Source organism: Ursus maritimus, unplaced genomic scaffold (assembly GCF_017311325.1).
Source record: "Ursus maritimus isolate PB19 unplaced genomic scaffold, ASM1731132v1 scaffold_4, whole genome shotgun sequence".
Lineage (NCBI taxonomy): Eukaryota > Metazoa > Chordata > Mammalia > Carnivora > Ursidae > Ursus > Ursus maritimus.
In genome coordinates, this window is record NW_024426552.1 from 77,583,574 (window position 1) to 77,603,682 (window position 20,109).

General features: G+C 47.8%; 1 protein-coding gene across 2 annotated transcripts in view; it reads left to right on the top strand.

The window, feature by feature from the left end:
- DGKG (diacylglycerol kinase gamma) overlaps positions 1–20,109 on the top strand; it is a 191,326-nt gene that overhangs the window by 116,662 nt on the left and 54,555 nt on the right. For both annotated transcript variants that reach the window (XM_040621478.1, XM_040621479.1), the window contains one exon: positions 18,839–18,929. In XM_040621478.1, coding sequence (XP_040477412.1) covers positions 18,839–18,929 — 91 coding nt within the window. The remainder of the gene's footprint in view (positions 1–18,838; positions 18,930–20,109) is intronic.

A 20,109-nucleotide genomic window follows, 5' to 3' on the forward strand; every position in this document is an offset into this window, starting at 1 on the left:
AGGCCTCAAGTGTGTGAAGGATTCACAACAGGAAATAGTGACCACACCTTACTCTTCATCTCGGCTCAGGAAAGAATGAGGGGGGAAAATGTGCTTCTAAAGTGAGGAATTGCTGTTTTGGATGGGAGGAAGAGTCTCCTGGCCTGGAGACCTATTAAAGGCTAAAATGAGTTATTGAGAAAAGTTGTGGAATATCTTGCAAAGGTTTCTTAAAAAAGGAGCCAGACTCATTCATCCGGGTGACAAACACATCATATTCTCTGAGCTCAGGGGTGAGCTTATGGTACCCACTGAATGAGGGCCTTCTGTCTCCCACCCAACAACCAACAGGGGTGCCCCCTAGGAGACCTTTACCTCCTTTGTTCCTCAGCTCCCAGAGGGTCCCCGCAATGTCCCCTCCTCAGGATTTCCTCAGCAGGCCCCTGGCCATCCTCATACTCTTTGTTCTCAGGCCCTCAGTTTGGCAGCCGCCCATGTTTTTGTCCTGTTTCTGTCACACAAGGACTTGCTACCACAATCCTTGTCCCATTTTATAGCATTTAAACTCACTTGCTTTGCCCTTGGGACCCTTTATAAACATCTCCTCCCAAATGCCAGTGCAGCCGTATCGTTTGCTTGCTCTGTTGCTCTCCCCTTCCCCCCTCCACCCTAACTCCTCAGTCTCATATGGCGTCTCCTTCTGGGGCCTGACCATCACCCATTGTTTCAAAATGCAGTCCAAAATACATGAAACACTCCCTCCATGACCAACCCCAGCTCTGGCCTCCACTTTCTCTTACGGTCCACCTACAAGGTTTTGTTTTGTTTTAGGATTTTATTTATTTATTTGACAGAGAGAGGCAGCAAGAGAGGGAACACAAGCAGGGGGAGTGGGAGAAGGAGAAGCAGGCTTCCTGTTGAGCAGGGAGCCCGATGCGGGGCTCCATCCCAGAACGCTGGGATCATGACCCGAGCTGAAGGCAGACGCTTAACGACTGAGCCGCTCAGGCGCCCCTCACCTACAAGGTTTTTGATGCATTTTTCCCCACTTTGATTTTTCCTGTTTGTCTTCTCTAAGTCATTGTTTTGATGCTGAACCGTTATCTCTCCACCTCATTCCTAAGCTCGCTCACTCAGAGAAGTGAACCCTTCTGGGGATCCACTGTCCTCAAAGCAGAAGGAGGGTGCTGAGCACATTCCCTCATTCGGCCAAAACGTGCTGAGCGTCTATTCTGTGTCAGTCTTGTGCTGGGACCGAGAAAAGATGGATTACCACAGCCCCTACTTCCAGGAGCCCATGGGTCTAGCGGGGAAGATGAGCATATCCAGAAGCTATCACCAACTGTATTAGCTTCCTAAGGCTGCCATGACATATTACCACAAACTGGGTGTCTTCCAACAACAGAAATTTATTCCTCCACAATTCTGGAGGCTAAAAGTCTGAAATCAAGGTGTCAGCAGGATTGGTTCCTTCCCAGACTCTGAGGGAGAATCTGTTCCAGGCCTCTCTTCTTGCTTCCGGTGGTTGCCAGCAATTCTTGGCGTCCCTTGGCGTGTAGCTGCATAACTCCAATCCCTGACTTCATCTTCACATGCATTCTCCCTCTGTGTCTCTGCGTCTCTCTGTCCAGATTTCTCTCTTCTTACAAGGACACCAGTCGTTGGATTTGGCCCACCCTAACCCAGTATGACATCATCTTAACTTGATTACATTTGCAGAGACCCCAGTTTCAAATACAGTCGCGTTCACAAGTACTGGGGTTAGGGATTCAACAGAGCTTCTTGGAGAACACAGTTTAACCAACCATACCCACCCACCCTCCCCCCCTCAAGCCCTCACAGAAGAAGGAAATACAATAGAATGTGGTGGGCTTTGTTTGAACAAGGAGCCATGAATAATGAGCATATTGTGGGAGCACCAAATTGGGAAAGTGGGATTCGACTTCAGAAAGAAGGTTACATTTGAGCTTGAGAAAGAAATGGGAATGCCCTGAGGAAAGAAGGAGCCAGGTGCATGCTAGGAGGACAGAAGCAGGCTGGGCAAAGGGCAGACGTGCCATGCGAGAGGACGCTGGATGTGAAGAAAGAGGCGAGCAGTTCTGAGGGGGGTGGGAAGGCAGGTGGGAGGCAGCGGCGGCTCGATCTCCATGCATGGGAGACACGTTATCCTACAGGTGACTGAGTGGACGGGGAGGAGGTAGTCAGTCAGCAGATCCTTTTTGAATAGGTCAGTGAAGAAATGAATTATCTTGCCAAGTATTTCCAGAGGCCAAATTTCAGGGCTTCTAGGAACACAGGGACCTTTATCCTGAAATGTATGGGTGTACAGGGTGTTAGGTCAGAGAGACACTGAGAGAGAGAGGAGACAAGGGAAGCCTCAGGGAGACAGAAAGAAGAGGGCTGTCAGGAGAGAGGCAAACGCAAACCAGCTCTGGTAACCTGGGGGAGTTCGTGCAAATCAGGGCCAGGAAAACAGTGGAAACCAACCACGGGGCTTTTTTCACCGGCCCTGAACTGTGAAGCATGTTGTTTGGTTGTGGAAGTAGAAATTCATATTGAACGAGATTCCACACGTCATTCCCTCTTCCTCACTACCACGATTTCAGATTCTCTCCTGCAGAAGTTGACTTAGGCGGCCTCTAAACTTAATTTAACATGGTTTTTGTTTGCTTGGTTTTTTTATCTCCAAAGAAAAGAATATCAGAGTTTATTATCCCTCTGTTATACTTTACTAATTAGAACTTTGGAGAATGACCGTCTTTTGCATTGGGGCGTTTCCGTGATCCACCAGAATCCATCTTTATATTTAGAGCTGACGTGATTAGCATATTCCGTCTGATATATTTTTTTAAACTGTTCATACTTGCACATGTTTAATGAAAGAAAGATTGAAAAACAATAGATATTCCCAAGAAAGATTCAAATTAATTTTATTTCTTCTTTTAAAACAACATTTACTAAAGACAGTTTTAATGCATTTGTTACTTGGCCAAAGGAACTTTTGAAAGCAGCCTTTTGCTGTACTTATCAGGAAACCGAGTAACTCTCTGGTGAAATAAGTAAATTATCTCTCCAGAAACCCTGGGCAAATGGCTTTACGACTCCATATGTTAGGCTGTGTTCCCCTCACATGAAATGTAGATACTAATCCCTGGGTTTCACTGCATCCAAAACTCCGAACTGAGTGTCAGCTTCCTCCCTGCCTCTTACTTACTCTCTGCCCTTGGGAAAGTTACTCACTTCTCTGATTCTCCATTTTCTGGTGTATAAAATGGAAATTACAGCCATCTCACAGGATGCTTCTGAGAATGAAAGCAGATAAAGGAGTGGATTTGCAATGTTTCAGACGTTGGTGTGATACTACTGATTATTAGGGGGATTTGTAAGAAGAACACAGAGCAGTACATAAGCAAGTACACTGTAAGACTCTCTCGTTTACATGTATAGTGTTGTAATTCTTAACTGTAATAATAACGTGCAGACTCCAAGCTTTGGACAGGCCCTTAGGTGTCAGCCCCCTTCCCAGTGTAATCATCTTTCGGTAAACACCCCTCTGAGAGGGGTCATCAAATCTCTACTTTGAAGATTATAGACCTCTGCTTTGAAGATTGAATGAGTGTTTAATTTCCTTTTTCTTTTGGCTTTGCCACTTCACCTTTTACTAAGAAAGTGGTTTCCCTATCTTCTAATGCTCTTCAATGAAAGAGAGGCTCTCCTCATTCCAAGAATGTACTTATACCCTCCAATTGCTAAAGCGTCAGGGACTTACATAAATGCTACATAGTCCTGTTTATTGGACCTACACTTAGATTGAAACTCCTCATTGTCTAGTAACAAGATGTTTTCGATTCTGTTGAATGGAGAGTCCCTTTAATCTCAAAAGTGGACCTTTTTGGAGAGCATTCCAAAGTGCCAATCAAGCCAAGTACCCTACCTTGCCTTTGAACTCAGTGGGCTGAAAGTGTGTCTGTAATCTCCAGTTTTGGATTACCATAGGGCAGTGGAGGTGGTAGGAACATCATGGGTGAATTAAAACTCCAAACTGTTAGTCTTAGTGAAACTCATTGGAGCTATCAATACATTCTTGTTAATTAACATTCTCATTCATCAGGTTCTCCCTTTCCTCTCCTGTATCACCTCGTCCCTGAACTTGGGCAGGGAGGGGAACGGAGGCTGCTCATAATCAGGGTTTCTGCAAACATGTGCAGGGTTGAGATAAAGATAATAAAACAGGATGCCCTCTGACTTGATCTGATGGCCTGGTTCATGATTTGTACTTTTAATTTTGCTCTCCAACAAGCTAGCAATAACTATACTAAAGAAAAATGAAACCACCAACAATAAGCAAATGCATTAGAACAGAAGAGATTTGAGGACTGGATAATAATCTGTCCTTTAATAATCAAGACTTGATAGCATAATGTTAGCATTCATACATTTGTGCAAAGTGAAAAATTCAGGGGAAAGAGAAACACGAGCTTCAGTTACTTCTTCAGTAAAGGACGAGTTCATTACTTGGTGTTCCGTGATCATCAGACAGTCGATAAACCTACCATGTTATGCCTGACCTGTAAACACACAGCAACTGAAGATATTTTTTTTCTCTGAAGAGGTGGACTTGGGATGCTGTTCTGTTTCCGTGTACATGATCAGTGCAATGCCAAAGGCTTGAATTCTTACTCTGCTGCAACTGGTTAGCCCTTGACATTAGACACATATGAGGACTCGTGGCCAAAGGTACCAGCAGCTCAAATGGGAAGAATCAGGGAAGGAGGTGGGGAGACACTTGTGAGGCAGCTCCTAGGAAAATTCCTCGGAGGAAACTACAAAGGTCTCACAAATCCAAATGGCAGCAGAGGCTAAGTAGTTAACGTAAGTGAGGGAGGTGAGAGGATGTGGGGCTCTAAGGAGTGGTGGGGATTCTAGCAACCTGGAGAGCATGTGCTCTCTGTCATGGGTACAGCCAGCACTCAGCTCCAGCCAATTCCTGCCAGGTTGGAAAGCAACCCAGTATTAACAAATCCGATTTCTCAAGAGAAGCTGGGTTGCAGGTGTGTATATAAAACCCTCCAATTTAAAAAACCATGGTGCAAGTCAAATAAACACATTTCCAGGCCTCATAAGATCCGTGGCCCTCCAAGTTGTCATGTTATTGCTCAAGAACTATAACCTTAGGCATGTGATGGGGGCCAATTATTTATTTTTCTTGCTTGACCTTGGTCACAAATTATTGGTGCTGCACATGGTAATTGGTCTCCTACCAGAGGAGCGAATGAATGGGCTTCAGGAAGCTTAAGAGATCAGTGTATTTGCATTGAGGAAGGGTTTCTAGATGGCCTAAAGGAAAGGATCCAGAAAGAAAAAGAACTCAGAAGGTCAAGGGAACATAAAGCAAGGTCAGAGTCTGACTCATAAATAGATATAACATGGAAATAAAGAGGAAATGCCCCATTTGGGCTCTCCCCATCTCCGTTTGGGGAGAAAAAACAAAAGTCTGAGACTGTATCAAAGGAGAACAGACTTGGACCTTCTGGAGAAGGGAAAGCAGGACAGCCAGCAGACTCGTCGTATTTTTAATGAGAGCCAATGAAGGTAGCTTTTCATGCTGTCTGCTTCAAGCATGCATCAAAGCAGCATTGGGGAAAGGGCATTCTGTGGGATGTTAAAAGGAAACTCAAAGGACGACAATCATCAAATCCACTTGGGAAATTCCAAGTTAAGTATATTTCTTTTCTGTAGGATATTATAGAGCCTTTAGTATAGATTCTAACCTATTGACACCATGCAAAAGCAAGATATTGAGTTTCCCAAATTTACTTGACCAGAGAATTCCCCTACCCCAGAGCATCTTATGAAACCAGTATTTTGCTGAACTGACTTTGATGAAAACCCCTGCACTAGAGACAAAAAGGGGTACCCATACTCCTATAACCCCCTCCTGCCTGTGGGTGTGGGGGCAAGTAACACATCCAGAAGAATCCTGGTCAGTATCTCTAGTGACTTTGGTGTCTTGTGTAGAAAACGAAGGGATGTGGGGCAGAGGTGATGCTCAAGTCTCTTCCTCAGCCATGAGTCATGATTTTAGAAGAAGCAGGCACGTATGGGGAACACAGAGCTGCTCCATAGCTGTTCTGAGAATGACTGTTCTTCTGGACCATGGATTTTTGTGCTGGAGTGACAGACCCCTGGCAAGGAATCAGGAGCTTGTCACATAAACCAAGAGGAATATTTTTGGCCAGAGACTTGAAGACCAAACAGGAGAGCTTTAAATAATGAGATTTAGAGGGGGATAAAGTAGAATGTTCCAGTGAAACTCTACAATCACAGCCCACGGAGGGGCAGCAGGTGTGAGCTAGAAATAAGAAGCCTGGTAAAGGAGGTGCCAAGCCGTTCTCCCGAGGAACTGGCATGCAGGAGCAGCAGGGGTCACATCCACAGTGGGGAGACGTTTGCCAACTGCCCAGTGAGGGGGCAAAGGGAATGGGCTGGGTTTCTTAGGGGAGTGAGCATGACCTCCGAGAGACAGCGGAGATCTGGTGGGGTTGAGCACACAACTAGAATGCCATGCTCATGAGGGTGACAAGTTCATATGATCACAGTCACTGCAGTGGGTGTTAGGAGTGCGTACACAAGTATCTGAGGTCACAAACATCAGAGTGGAAGCAAAGCCGAGAGCATATGGATGAGATTTTCTAAAGGGCAAAACAGAAAGGATTCTTCTGGCAATGTCTACTGCAGTCTTCTCAGGCAGAGTGAGGCTCTGGCTGCTTGCTTTCCTAGTTAAGATTGTTAAAACTGGCACAGGAAGAAGATGAAATAGGGATGGGAAGGGGGTATTTATCCAGGCATCTGCCCCATCTAATGAATCGTTTCATGACTTAAAAGGTAGAGGAAGCAAGGGGGAACTAGTTAGTCTGTACTTAACTCTGACCAGGAGGTGTGCGGCTGGTTGGCGATGTGGAAGGCACAGGAAACTTAGGAAGAAGTAACCAGATCATCGCCTCGTTTTATGATAGCAGAAGGAAGAAATATCATGCATCCCTACATTGTGCCCTGACTCACCTTCCTGCCTCTGCTACTTCTCACTTCCCTCTGGCACCTCCTGTCCCATTCTGATAAGAACTCCAGCCCAGACTTCAGGGTGGCCACCAGGGATTTGAGGGCATGAGAGTCGCCATGTCCCTTTCCCAGGAAAGCAGAGATTCTCCAATCCAAATTCAACAAGAAAGGCACACCACTTGTATTTCAAATTGGAATCAGAATCCATGAGGCCACAAAGCCAGTTTTATACATGGCAATGCAGTTCTGTTGTACCATTATTCCAGGGTATATCATTTTGAGCATTCCCAAGGTAGATAATATCATCCCAACGCAAGATAAAGGCACTAAGACACAGAGACTAAAGGACTTGCCCAAAACTACATGGCAAGTAAGTGAATGACCTGTGGCTTGAACCCAAACCTTTCTGGCTTCCAACCAGAGCTGCTTCAGCTCTACCTAGCTGTCTCCAAAACTAGATACATAATGGGTTAATTGGCTTTTGTAGGTCAGCCTGGGAACCCAACCTCAACAAAACATTGTTTCTATGGGGAAATGTGCTCAGAGTGACAAACAACTGGCTTAACCAAGGAACTTTTGTAACCTGACCTATCATAAATCTGGCACAGCCTCATGTTCAGAAAGGCTGGTTGTGGGAGAGAGGAGAGAGTAGGCTCATTCATCACCTCAGATGCTATGATACCACTCCAGTCCAGCTTTGTGTTTTGAAGGAGCTACGGTCTCAGATGCATCTGTAGAATAACCACTGCGAGGACCACGGGAGGGGCCCCTTGGTTTGTAAAACAGCTAGTGCAGTTCCAGCACACAGTAAACGTTGGGTAAGTGGGGACCGAGATGATTCTCAGCAGCTGGAGAGGGCGCTGAACAGAAGAGTGTGCAGAGGGAAGGCAAAGCTCTGCTGTCTCTCTCTTAGGGACCCAGCTGGCGATCATGGTAGGGTGTGGGTGTGGACCTGCTTCCGGGGTTGCCCCTACTCACCCAGATGGCTTCTAGTTTCTAGCCTTGCTTGGTCAGGACCCAGGATATGGCCTTCCTGGACACGAGCTCACTTCCAGCAAAGTGGCCTTTTCTAGGCATTTGGGACTTATGTTCTAATCAGCCATCCTCTCTCACCTGGGCCTTAACTGTCCCCACCTGCCTTCGAAGACCAGCCTCCCGGGCTGATGGATGTGTGAATGCTGGTAAAGCATAGTTCAGAATCAAAAACAAACACAACAGGTGTGCACTCCTGGCTCAATTGGTAGAGAATGCGACTCTTGACCTCAGGGTCATGAGTTCAAGTCCCACATTGGGCATCCTACTTAAAAAAAAAAAAAAAGTACACAACAGCTAAGCCATCATTAGAGAACCTTAGAGACACACATCGCCACCTGCCTTTGCCCCCTTTCCTCCAGGCGCAGGATTTCTTTTGTCCCAGTATTTGACTTTGCTCTCTGAGAACTGGGAGAGCAAGCTTACTCAGAGCCCTCTAGCATCGATCAAATTGGCCTGAGGGGGATTTTCATTCCATGAATAAATCTTCAAAGGAGGAAAAGATTGCTAAAAGCAGCCAAACTCTGTGAGATTTTTAAATTTTTATTTTATTTTTGGATGGGGGAAGGGAGCAATTTTCTCTTGGCAAGGACAGACACTGACTGGAAAAACTCTCCAGACAGGCCCTCAGGAGAGGAAAACCCTAGCTGCCTCACCAGCTGTCGCTCCTGACGGTCACCCCCAAAGTGGCAGGACCATGTGGTGGCATGCACATCACTGTGGCAGATCTCAAGTTGGGCTGTGGGGTTTCGAGAGACCCCGTCACCTCCGAGAGGCCATGTCTGTGAGTGTGCTCAGTAGCAGAGTATCAGAGAAGCCTCCCTGTGTTGGCCTGTGTGTGTGCCTTCGCGCGAGCACATGCACGCACTTGCACATGCGCACACACACACGCACACACACGTGTCCTCGGATGCTACAGTGGGGGAGGATCAGATTTCAGACTTTGGCAGGCTTCATGCTGGAGTCCTGCCCTTTGGAGGAGATTTTGTCAGGTGCCAGACAGACATGGGGAAAGCTTACCAAAGGAGAATATGTCCGTAGTCCATGGAAACGAACTGTCTTGCATGAGAGAGAAGGGTCATTGTTCAGACGGGTAGATTTTCTGGACACCAGACTCCATCACAGTGGTAGAGAAGAAGCCTAGTGGGTTTGGCTCTTTGTTACTTCAGGAGAAGAGTGGAGACCAGAGTCCGATAAGGAGGCCCAGACCACAGACTCTGTGGAGAAGAGTGCCACAGGGCCCTGAGCAACCAGAGCCGGCCAACCTAGAGCTGCAATCTGTTGGCCATGCCTGTGGCTGGGTAGACATGAACAAAGCACCCCCCACGAGCACCACGGAGGATGGCTGGCAGCTTTGCAGTCGCTAGCTCCACTGAGGTGGCTGACTTTTCCACTTCCAGGCAGTGACAGAAGCCAGGGCAGGTGGAAAGGTAAGGGACACAGACTAGAAGTGGGGAGCTGGGCCTTGGATTCCAGCCAGTGTGTCACCAAGGACTGGTCTCAGCTCCCTAATCTGTACCATGAGAAGGCTGCTCTGGCCTAGAAGAGAACCACCTTCTAGAGCTGCTGTGGACTAGCAGTTCTGCATGCCCCCTTTTACCGTCAAACAGTGCACTATTTTTCTTCATTCCTCATCACTCACCGCCATGGGTGCCATACTGAACAAGATTTCTGTCAGTCATAAAGCTGTTCCAAGTAATAATTTGTTTTCCCATTTTTATTATTCAACAACATCCATTTACTATGCAGTCAGTGCCTCTGGTTACCAAGAGGTGACCCGTGTAACTGGTTTAATTCCATTCCATGGCAAAAAATTTTAACCCACTGGTTAGCCTAAACAGTCTTTATTACAAGTAAATGCACAAATACTGTTTCACATTACGAAATGTTGACAGCAACTCATGGACTCCTTTCATACTTTGGAAGATTCCTTGGAACCTGTGACCTTCTGGCTGGGAATCCCTGGACCCCAAAGGCCCCTTAAGTGCAAACGATCTGTCATCTGTGATTTTACAGGTAATTTTTCACACATGAAAATGAGCTAAGACGTTATTAAGGTGATTATAACAGAGGTTATTAAGAGGATTCCATATTTATGTGGTAAAATACATGCTAGGTATGTTCTTCATCCTCTCTTGGGCTTTTTGTTTCCTTTAGCTCCTTCTTGAACTCTTCCCTCTTTTTTTTGTTCCCCACATTTCTGTCCACCCCCTCCTGGTCTCTGGTCTCCAGTCCTCCAATCTATTCACTACCCTGGATTTTCCTGAGTGCTGTGAACACCAGTCTGTCCCCAGTATGGAAAACAGCCAGCAAATACCTTGCCCCTTGAAGCCGAAATACACTGAGCCAAGACAAATCTGTTGGCAGGAACAGTGGGCACAAGAGTCACACTCAGAGAACAAAAAACAGCTATTTTTAAAGCCTCCTTCCTGATTGCTGGGGGCTCACTTTCCCTTATAGCAGAGGGGCCACTGCCCCCTCTTGGAAAAGATTCTTCCATGCACAGCTCCGTGCCTGAGGGTCATGGAGTGCCCAATGCAGTGAGCAGTGAGAACAGGGGACAGCATGCAGGGTGGATCAGATGTGGTGACAAGCTCTCTGATGGGCCAGGGCAGCTGGGTGTGCGGGTGACACAGATGGCCTCTGCAGCACCTGTGAGGTGACAGTCACGGGCCCCTTACGGGACTTAATATCCTGGCCTTAGAACCAAGCCCACCTGCCTCCGCTCTTTTATTTATTTATTTTTTGAACCTTTGATCCAAACTTCAGTTAACACAATTACTAAACTCCCAAAGGCACTTGGGACACAAATAGTGTAAAAGGTTAACAGATAAAGTAGTCTCACTATTATGACTAACCTTCGTCATACAATTACAGTTCAGCTCAGGTGGCATTTGTTCTTTCTGGGTTATCACATCTGTTTGATGTCGCTAGATTATTATTTACCTTAGTAACCTGACACTAGTCGACTGTCTTCAGTACTAGTAGCAAGAACGGCACCAATTACTTGACAAACCCATAAGAGTAGTAACGGAAATTCTTCGCTTTGTTTTTTAATTGAGCTGAACCTTATGAAAATTTATAGTTAATGTGCTGACGTAGCCCGTTGGCTAGCTATAGTTTTCCCCAGATGTGTAGATTTTGGCCTTTAAAAAAATTGTATTTGGGGCGCCTGGTTGGCTCAGTCAGCTGAGTGTCTGACTCTCGGTTTCAGCTCAGGTCATGATCAGGGTCGTGAGATCCAGCCCCAAGTCCAGCTCCACGTCCAGCTCCACACTGGGTGTGGAGCTGCTTGAGATTCTCTCTCCCTCTTCATCTGCCCCCTCCCCCTCTAGAAAAACAACCCCAAAAAAATGAATTTGTTGCCAACTCTAATAATCAGATTTTACATAAAAACATATTTCTGGCTTCTCTTTAAAAGATGGCAGTTCTGGCAATACTGGGGCCCACAGCCCAGCCTGGTGGCAACGTGGAGCATGTGGGCTCTCCCACCCTGTCCTGGATTGTATTATCTTGCATTGTTCAGAGAGCTTGGAGAAACCTTAGAAATCAGTCATTCCAAGCCCTTCATTGTGATGAGGAAACTTAGGCCAGGACGCCCCAAGTAAGTCACGGTGTCACATGCCGATGTGTATGAGAACTAGGCCTACGAAGCCAATCCCCTGCCAGCTGGCCCAGCATGTCCTCCACCACATCAGTCCGCCCCCTCCACACAACACAGAACCCCATCTTGCAGGGAGCATCTCCTTGACAAGGCTGACAAAGAAGGCCTGGCTGACTGAGTCATGACCCACTCAGGGAACCTGATTATCAAAGCCCAAACCACAAAGAGGAATACCATCACTTCAAGGGCTCCTATTTCTAGAAATAGCTGTAGTGTCCTCTTTGTAGCCTTCTAAGCCCAAAGAAATGTTTTCATGTTTTCATGACTTCAAAAGTCTATAACCCTTAAAACTTCCTAGAAAATCAGAAAAGGGCCATCAGAAGCTCCATTGCCTTTGTGAGTAAAAATGCCCAGCAGCTAGCTTGGTTTTACTTGTGGACATCCTTGAAAACGGGCTATTCATAGGCTGTCGGGATGATGACTGAATCCAGCCCTAAATTGCTGACAAATACAAAAGAACATTTTTAATTAGTCTCATTTTGCCCTCATCTGTCAAATGAGAGATTCAACTCACTGGTGTGCAATCGATGGTATTTTCTTATAAAGCTGGGGGAGATTAAGAAAACCCAGAAATAGAATCAACCCACAGTGTCACGGCTGCTGTTTGCCTCTCCTCCATGCGACTGAAAGTCCCTTGAGGAGCCCCGACGAGGGTCTTCTGCCTCAAGGATGGGCTCACCTAGGTAGTAGTTTTGAGCCTGACAATGCACCTAGGAGTTCTGTGGACATGGAAACCTGCCCCAGGACAACTGGTTAAGGATTAGTCATCTCCAGCTAAAAGGTGATTATGAGAAGGAAAGATATGTTGAGCAAAAAAAAAAAAAAAAAAAAAAAAAAAAACTCAGGAAGAGAGATGCAGAAAAAACATTCCAGAAGTCACTAGAACATTGTTAGCTTAATTTTCTTCAAATACACTGGCTGTCTAGGATGGATCCCCCCACCCTACATCTGCTCCTCCCCCTGCAGCCGTAGGGGAATGAGTGTCCCAGTGATTGCATCCCCCAGTAACCAGAAAGAACAGTTAGTGAGTACTTCCCATGCGCTAAACGCTGCTTGGTGCTCTGTATTTGCCACAGGACCTTCACAATTTTGTTGAATAGAAAATAATGTTCCCTGGCACCTGGGTGGCTCAGTGGCTCGAGTGTCCACCTCTTGATTTCGGCTCAGGTCATGACCTCAGGGTTGTAGTGCTCCGCACTCAGCACAGAGTCTGCTTGTCCCCTTGCCCCCCCCCAATATAAAATAAATGAAATCTTTTTTAAAAAAAGAAAATAATATTCCCATTTTGTAGAAGAAATGAAGCTTCAAAGAACTCCCGTCACTCACCTAGCCAGCAAGTGGCAGAACACTAGCCTCTGAGATTCCACATGCCATGTTCTCGTACGGCCGAAGGTGAAGCACACAGAAACCAGCGCCATAGGCAGCAGCGGAGCCCTCCGACAAGGGTTCACTGTAAAGTGTCTGGGGAGGCATCTTCAAAAGAGAAGAAGGAACACTGGCGTTCAGGCTCTGGTTGGCAGGGTGGGGTAGGGGCTGCATCTCCCACGGCCAGTTGTAGAGTAGCACATGCCTATAGGCTTTTACCAAAGGCTTTGAAACGTGCTGGTGCTGGTCGAGGAAGGGGTAAAAAGGGCAGGTGGGACAGAGGAGAATGCACTTCAATCTGTGAATTTTTTATTGGTAGCAACAGGACCTATTCATAGACTTCTTCTGAGACCGAAAAGAGATAATATATGTAAAATGTTTAGCAGAGGACAAAATCAAGAGGCCAAAGCCTAGTTCCACATCAACAAAAAGCCCATTGGCACTCCATGCTCTGCAGATCTGCTCTGACAGTGTAGACAGACCCTAAGAAGCCCGGTTGCTGCTCCCCTGATGGCTTGGTGTGCAGTGATGGTAGGCTGGGTGTTTGGTTTAACCTCCTGATCTTACACAGCCTGAGAAAGGGGGCAACCGGAACCTGCAGGGAGCCCTGCCTCAGATACGCCTACCAGTGAAATCCTTGGCAACAACACCCCAACATATATAAAGAAAGGTTCTGTCTTCTCTTCTCTTACATCACTTGGCTTGAAGCCAGCCTCCACCTCAGGGCCCACCAATAATGGCTGACCTCAGTCAGGCAGGGTGCTGGGAGCCATCTTAACCTGATCAACCTTTATCCCAGTAGGGGTCCCTTCCTTTCTCTAGCTCAACCCCCATGGCCCCAGCCTTCGTACTTTCAACCATTTCGGTGGCTAGGACAGAGACAACCAAAATAATACCCCTTTATATTACGTCAAATAAAGGCTAGTGGCTATTTTTCTGATTAAACACATAAGTGACCTTCTTCATCAAGAGAGTACTTTGATTACTGACGGGGCATCAGCAACATTCAATCAACAAACTTAATGTGTATAGGGGATGAGGGCCTTCTGTGGGTCAGGACCTGTTCTAGATGATTTCACATGTCTCTTAAACTGGTTTGCCTTCCAGCTTTCCCTGTAGCACTCTGTGTTGGGCATGGCCCCAGGACCCTGCCCCTGCCCCATTTCTGGGTGAGCGGAGACAAGGCAAAGTGCAGGGTGTCCTGGGAGTATCTGGCTTTACAGGGTCTGTTCTGGTCTCCCTGACTGTGACACTGTGTAGATTCAAAACCAGGAGGTTCCTATGACAAATCCAATCCCAACTCTTCTCGAACTCCCTTGGCCCCTGGGAGCTGGGAGGGCCTGACACTCTGCATCAGGCAATATCTCCTAGGATGTAATGTAACCACTGACACCCCAGGTCCCCAAGTGCATCCATTTAACAACCTGGGGAAGGAGAACCACAGCGGTCTAGGAAGCACAGTAGGAACACATGGCACCAGACCACAAAAGCACGCTACGGTCCGTGGCAGGGCAGCAAAGCACAAACAGGGTTGGGCGCCACTCTGTACTAACTCGCTTTGCAACCTTAGACAAGTTACTTATCCTCCCCAAGTCATAGTTCCCTTATTTGTAGCAATAATAACTACCTCATAGGGTTCTTCTGAGACTTGAAAGAGACAGCATATGTAAAATGTTCAGCGGCCATGGCTACAGACCACGGAAATAGAATGTATTCACTGCTAACTAAAATGTGCCTGAGTTAGAAAAAGAAGTGAAAGCTCTTAAATTTGGGACGCATAGTCTTCTGTGGGTCAAAGGTCGAATATTAGTGACTTGGTGAAGCTATTAAAAGTATGTGCGCTCTGTGAGGCCAGGGATTTGTATTCATCACTATCTCCAAGCCTTACACAGTGCCTGGTCCGTAGAATGGCTCAACAGATGTTCCGTGGACGCATGCATGGACAGATGGGCCCAAACACCGAAGTGCCGTCCTTCAGTTACAAAGAAGACCACCACTGGAGAATTGATTGCCTGTGTCCCTCTCTCAGTGAATGGCACCTGCCATCTCCCATGCTAAGACAAAAACTTGGGTGTTACGGCGACAACTCTTTCTCATTCGCTCCTCACAACCAACCCAACTTTGTCAGTCCTACCTCCTAACCTCCTAAAGTTTCCCTTGTGAACGCGTTCTCTTCTCCGTCCCTCTGCTGTCACTACCTTCATTCAGGCTCTTCCCAGTTTGTTCTGGATTTCTACACCACCTCCAAACCACTCTCTAGGCCTCCAGTCTGTACCCACCCCTTCCAAGCCACTCTCCACACTTGCGACAGAGTGGTTTTTTAAAAGCACACATTTGATCAGGTCATTACTGCCACTCCCCCACACCCCCCTGTAAGGATGGTCCATGACACGCTGTAGACTTAAAAATAAAGCCCGAACACCTAAACGTAACATCCCCAGCCTTTACAAACATGCTCCTGCCTGCCTCTCCAGCCTTACCTGGCCAATGAGCAGCCCACCCACCTTGAGCTCAGGTCACCTGCAGCAAGTTTATGCTCTCTCTTGCCTTGCGTCATTGCCTAGGCTTCTTCCTCTGGCTGGAATGCTCCACTTTCTCTGTTCCCTTCCACGTTCTTCAGAACTCAACCTTGGCATCGCCCCCCTAGGTTGCTTTCTCTGATCGCCGCCGCCTCACTAAGAATTGGCTGTCCCTTCTCCTAGGTACCCCCAGTGCTTAAAGCCTGGCTCACAGCTCGATGATCTCTTTCTTTGTCTGTCCTTCCCAGGCGCCTGGCTCACGTAGCGCTGCGTTTTGTTCTTCAGGGTACCTAGTGGACCCCCAGCGAGTTCCGGCACAATGAGTTCCTTGAACTGATAAACGCTTTGTCTCACACCAAACATGCACTTGCTCAGAAACATGCTCCTAATCAACATCGTGTCTTTGCACAGTTGTGTGACAGTCAAGATAATTAACCAAGGATTAGGGTGTGGTCTGTGATCTGGAAAAACCTATTAGAATGAACATGTGGAGAACATATGTTTCTAACCACAAGTCAAGACACATGATCCAACAGATAGGATCACCTCTTTTCCTGTCCTAGAAAAATGTGCACGTATAATGTCTCCAGCCACCCAACCTGCTCTGTCATTTTTGCCCTACTATGTTATCCAAATCTGTCAACTCAAGACATTGAAATAATAGCCAATATGTAAGCAGCTAACATTCGTGGGGCGCTTGCTATGCAGCGAGCATTATGTGAAGTGCTTTGCAATTGCCTCATTTAACTTACCCTTTGAAGCAGATCTTTTTATCAACTCCATTTTACAGATGAAGAAAGTGAGGCTTAATGCTTGCCAAAGATCACACAGGCAGCAACAGACATCTTCCCAGCAATGGATGAGTAGTCTGTTTGATCCTCTTAATCATTCTGCGACGCTGACCTAACCATGACCTCTTAACCTTATTAGATTATCAGAAAAGCCACTTCTGGGCAAAAATAGCTGGTGGCTTCCGGAAATTTTTATTAAAACTCTAAATCTCCTGGCAATAACTTTCAAAAGTCATGATTCAGACCAGAAGTGATATTTGAAAATGGAATCACAATGCAGGTCTCTTGGCTACAGAGATGCTTTCGCTGCCGGGGAGGAATGCTCAAACCTTGACATTTATGACAATCTGTGTTTTTCCTGTCCCTGGGTTTTTGCCATCATTGCCTATGGAGAGGCGTTGACCCTCATTTTATCCTCCCTGAGGAATCCTGTCAGGTGTCATCAGTCTGTTCTGTTCCTTGGTCGTCACTTCACTGGTGGCTAGAGGAACGTTTCTTGAAGTCTTGACTACTGACCACCTGCATAATGAGCCCCGGGGCACTCCTGCATCTTCCTGGGCCCCATCCCATAATTATCACAGGGACTCTCTACAGATCGAGGCCCGGGAAGCAGCATGTAAATCACATTCTCCTGGCAGTTCTTACGAATACTAATGTTTCCGAACCACACATCTGTCTCCACATCCTCACAGCACCAGGTGTGGTCCCTGCACCAGCATCCGCAGCTGAAGGTTAGAAGCTGTGTTAGAAGACACAGAATTCGTAGGCCCCGGTCCTGAATGACTGGATCAGAACCCGCATCTTAATGAGGTCCCCAGGTGATCTGTATTCACGTTACTGTGTCAACAAAGAACCAGTGGTCTAGAACCATGTTTCCCAATATTTTTCACTCCACGGCAGGCGTAGAAAACAAAAGCACTTGTTTGGCATACAGATGAGAATGCCCGCTGTGACAGCAGGGCTCAGCCTGCCCCAGACCCCAGCCTGGCCACCCCGAAGACCGAGGGGATTGATATTCCAGGCGTGTCTGACTGCAGCACACTCTTGTAGAAGCACCGGTCTACTTAAAAGTATCCCCACTTCTGCTAACTTTCTTCATGAGGCAGAACTCCCTAAATCCTGCCTATTCTCATGTCCCTCATTATTTATTATTTCTTTTCATACACATGCAGAGTCAGAAAGGCTACTTCCCAGTCAACTGGGTCTTAGAAATCATCATGCAATGGAAGAACATAGACTCATCATCTTTATGTTCTCTTTGAGAAATGCAGAGATAAAAGTTGTCTTTTATTCTGAAGACTCATCTCCTGTGGCCCAGGGAATACTAGGAAGAAATAAGAGCCTTCTTCCCTCCAAAGAATGCTCCGTTCCTCTTAGGCCACGAGGATGGCGAATCAGCGGTGCACAAGGGGGCTTCCTCTCCCCTGAAGAATGTGCCAAGAAAAAAGTGATTTTGTTGGCTCCTTCCTTAGCAAAATCTGTCAGCTTATCAACTGGACAGGTGTCCCTTCTCTTAGCCAGCCCCTCGTAATGGGATGACAGGTGGGGTGGAAGGAATGGAAGACCGGCAGACACACTTCTTGGTGAGACCATCTGATCAAAATAACCGAGTGTCAGGACACACGGTCTGACTTTGCCAAGCCCCCAGCTACGTGGGAATCCCGTCCTCCCTCCCCCCCACTATAGAAAATGTTGAAAATTTTTAAAGCTCAAAATGGTGAGCTCTTACTTTGAAGCAAACGACAGGGTCTCCCCCTAAATGAAATATTGCCATGACCTAAACACATGCAATCGAGGAAGAAGTTGGGGGGGGAGCTCTTGCTACCAAACAACTCACTTTTTTTCTTCTCTTTCCACCTCGTCTGCAAATCTGTGTCTGATTCCCTCCACTCTGCTTCCCTCAGGCCGAGCATAGACAAAGCAGCACATGTTTGGGCTGGTGTAGTGTGGGACTCTCTCTTCTCTGCCCCGAGACTGTATACACCTCGAGTCTCAAGTCTGTCCGATCTTCCCTCCGTACCCCAGCGATACCTGAGACAGGGCTCTACCTGAACTCCTTCTGCATTAGCGGCGGGAAGGAGCGCGATCAAAGCGTGATGTCACTTGCCACCTTCTGGTGGATTTTCACAGAAACTCTTCCCTTGATCCAGATGCAGAGGCCAGCACGCCTCTCTCCTGCTCTGACCAGGAAGTGCAGAGCCACTGGTGGTTCAGCCAAGTAGCCATGATGTCTAAGAAATGAACGGGTTTTTCTCTAAGTTCGTAGCCGGAACAGTGGGTGGAAAATGTCTACCCCGGTCATCTGTTTAACAAGTGCTGAAAACACAGGCGTGGGGGAGGCTTGGGCCTCCCAGCCCCAATAGCATAGCTATTTGACGCGACCGTTTCAAAGACAGAATACTGAGCCGGCTCTCTGCTTCGCGGGGCAGGATGAAGAACAAGCTGTGGTACTTTGAATTCGGCACCTCAGAGACCTTTGCAGCCACCTGCAAGAAGCTCCATGACCACGTAGAGTTGGAGGTAAGTCCCCGCGTGGGAATAAGGCTTTCTAGGCCTCGCTTCTGGTCCTGGACTGTCACACACACCCTCAGGACATGTCCCCGGGGTCCTTAGGAAGTGACCCGGAGTGGAGCCCATTTGTGGTGTCTCTGTCCTGTTCCCGGACGCCTCCGCAACCTCCCTCTGACCTGCCTTTCCTGGCCTGTCCAGGGAGGCCCTGGGGCTCTGGGGCCTAGAGATGCATTCCTGTCCTCAGCCCTGTCCCCACCGTGGCCTTGCAATTCCCCCTTTTCAGAGAGGCAAAGACGTAGTTGCCGCCAACACAGGGCGACAGGCTGCTGGGGTGGTGGGGATAATGGTCTGGGAGCCGACAGGCACAGGGCAGATATCCCCCAGCTCACTCGGCCTCCGCGGTCACAGCTGCTTCAAGGAGCCGTTCAGAGGTACCCAGGGTCGGCTTCGTGGGGGTGCAGTTGCTCAGAGGGGCCTCGGGATAATGTTGTTCTGTCAACGTCTTGAAATTCTTGATAACTTTCTACCAGAGGGCCCCGCCTTTTCATCGTGAACTGGGCCCCTCAAATTCCCTGGCTGCCCCTGTTGGCACACTCGTGGTTTCCTAACTGTCCCGGCACTTGCAGCGGCCTGCCTCACACGGGCCTGCCTGAGGCTTCCCTCCCGCTCAGCCCACTCCTGCTGGGCTCCCCTCAGAAGTCTCTTCACCACTAGAAGAAGGCCTCTTTGGTCTCTGGCCACCGGAGAGCCCAGACTGTCTATTCACTCCAGCCTGTCTCTGCTCCGCGGGGCCTCCGGCTGTGGGTTCCCCGGCCCATAGTTCTCAGCCACCATGCCACCTTCCCGTGGGATTCCGGCCTGTAGCCTCGTTTTCACTTGAGAAAAACAAGTGAAAGAGGCAGCCAACGCGTTCAGCCAGGATGGGCTCCCCGTGGCCCACCAGCGTTGTCCCTCAGCCTGCATTAGCAGTCAAGTGGGGCCTGGGCACCCCTTGGAGGAGGAGCATTTGGCCTAAAGCAGTGTGGGAAAGCCCCGCCATTCCCTGTCGAAGGCAGCCTGTGCTCACAGGGAGTTTTCACAAACAACACACAAAGCCAGAGATTCTCTGCTTCCATTTGACTCATCTGCCTGCCTCTCCCCTTCGGTTGCCGGGTTACCAACGGGGGGGGGGGGGGGGGGGGGGGGGGGG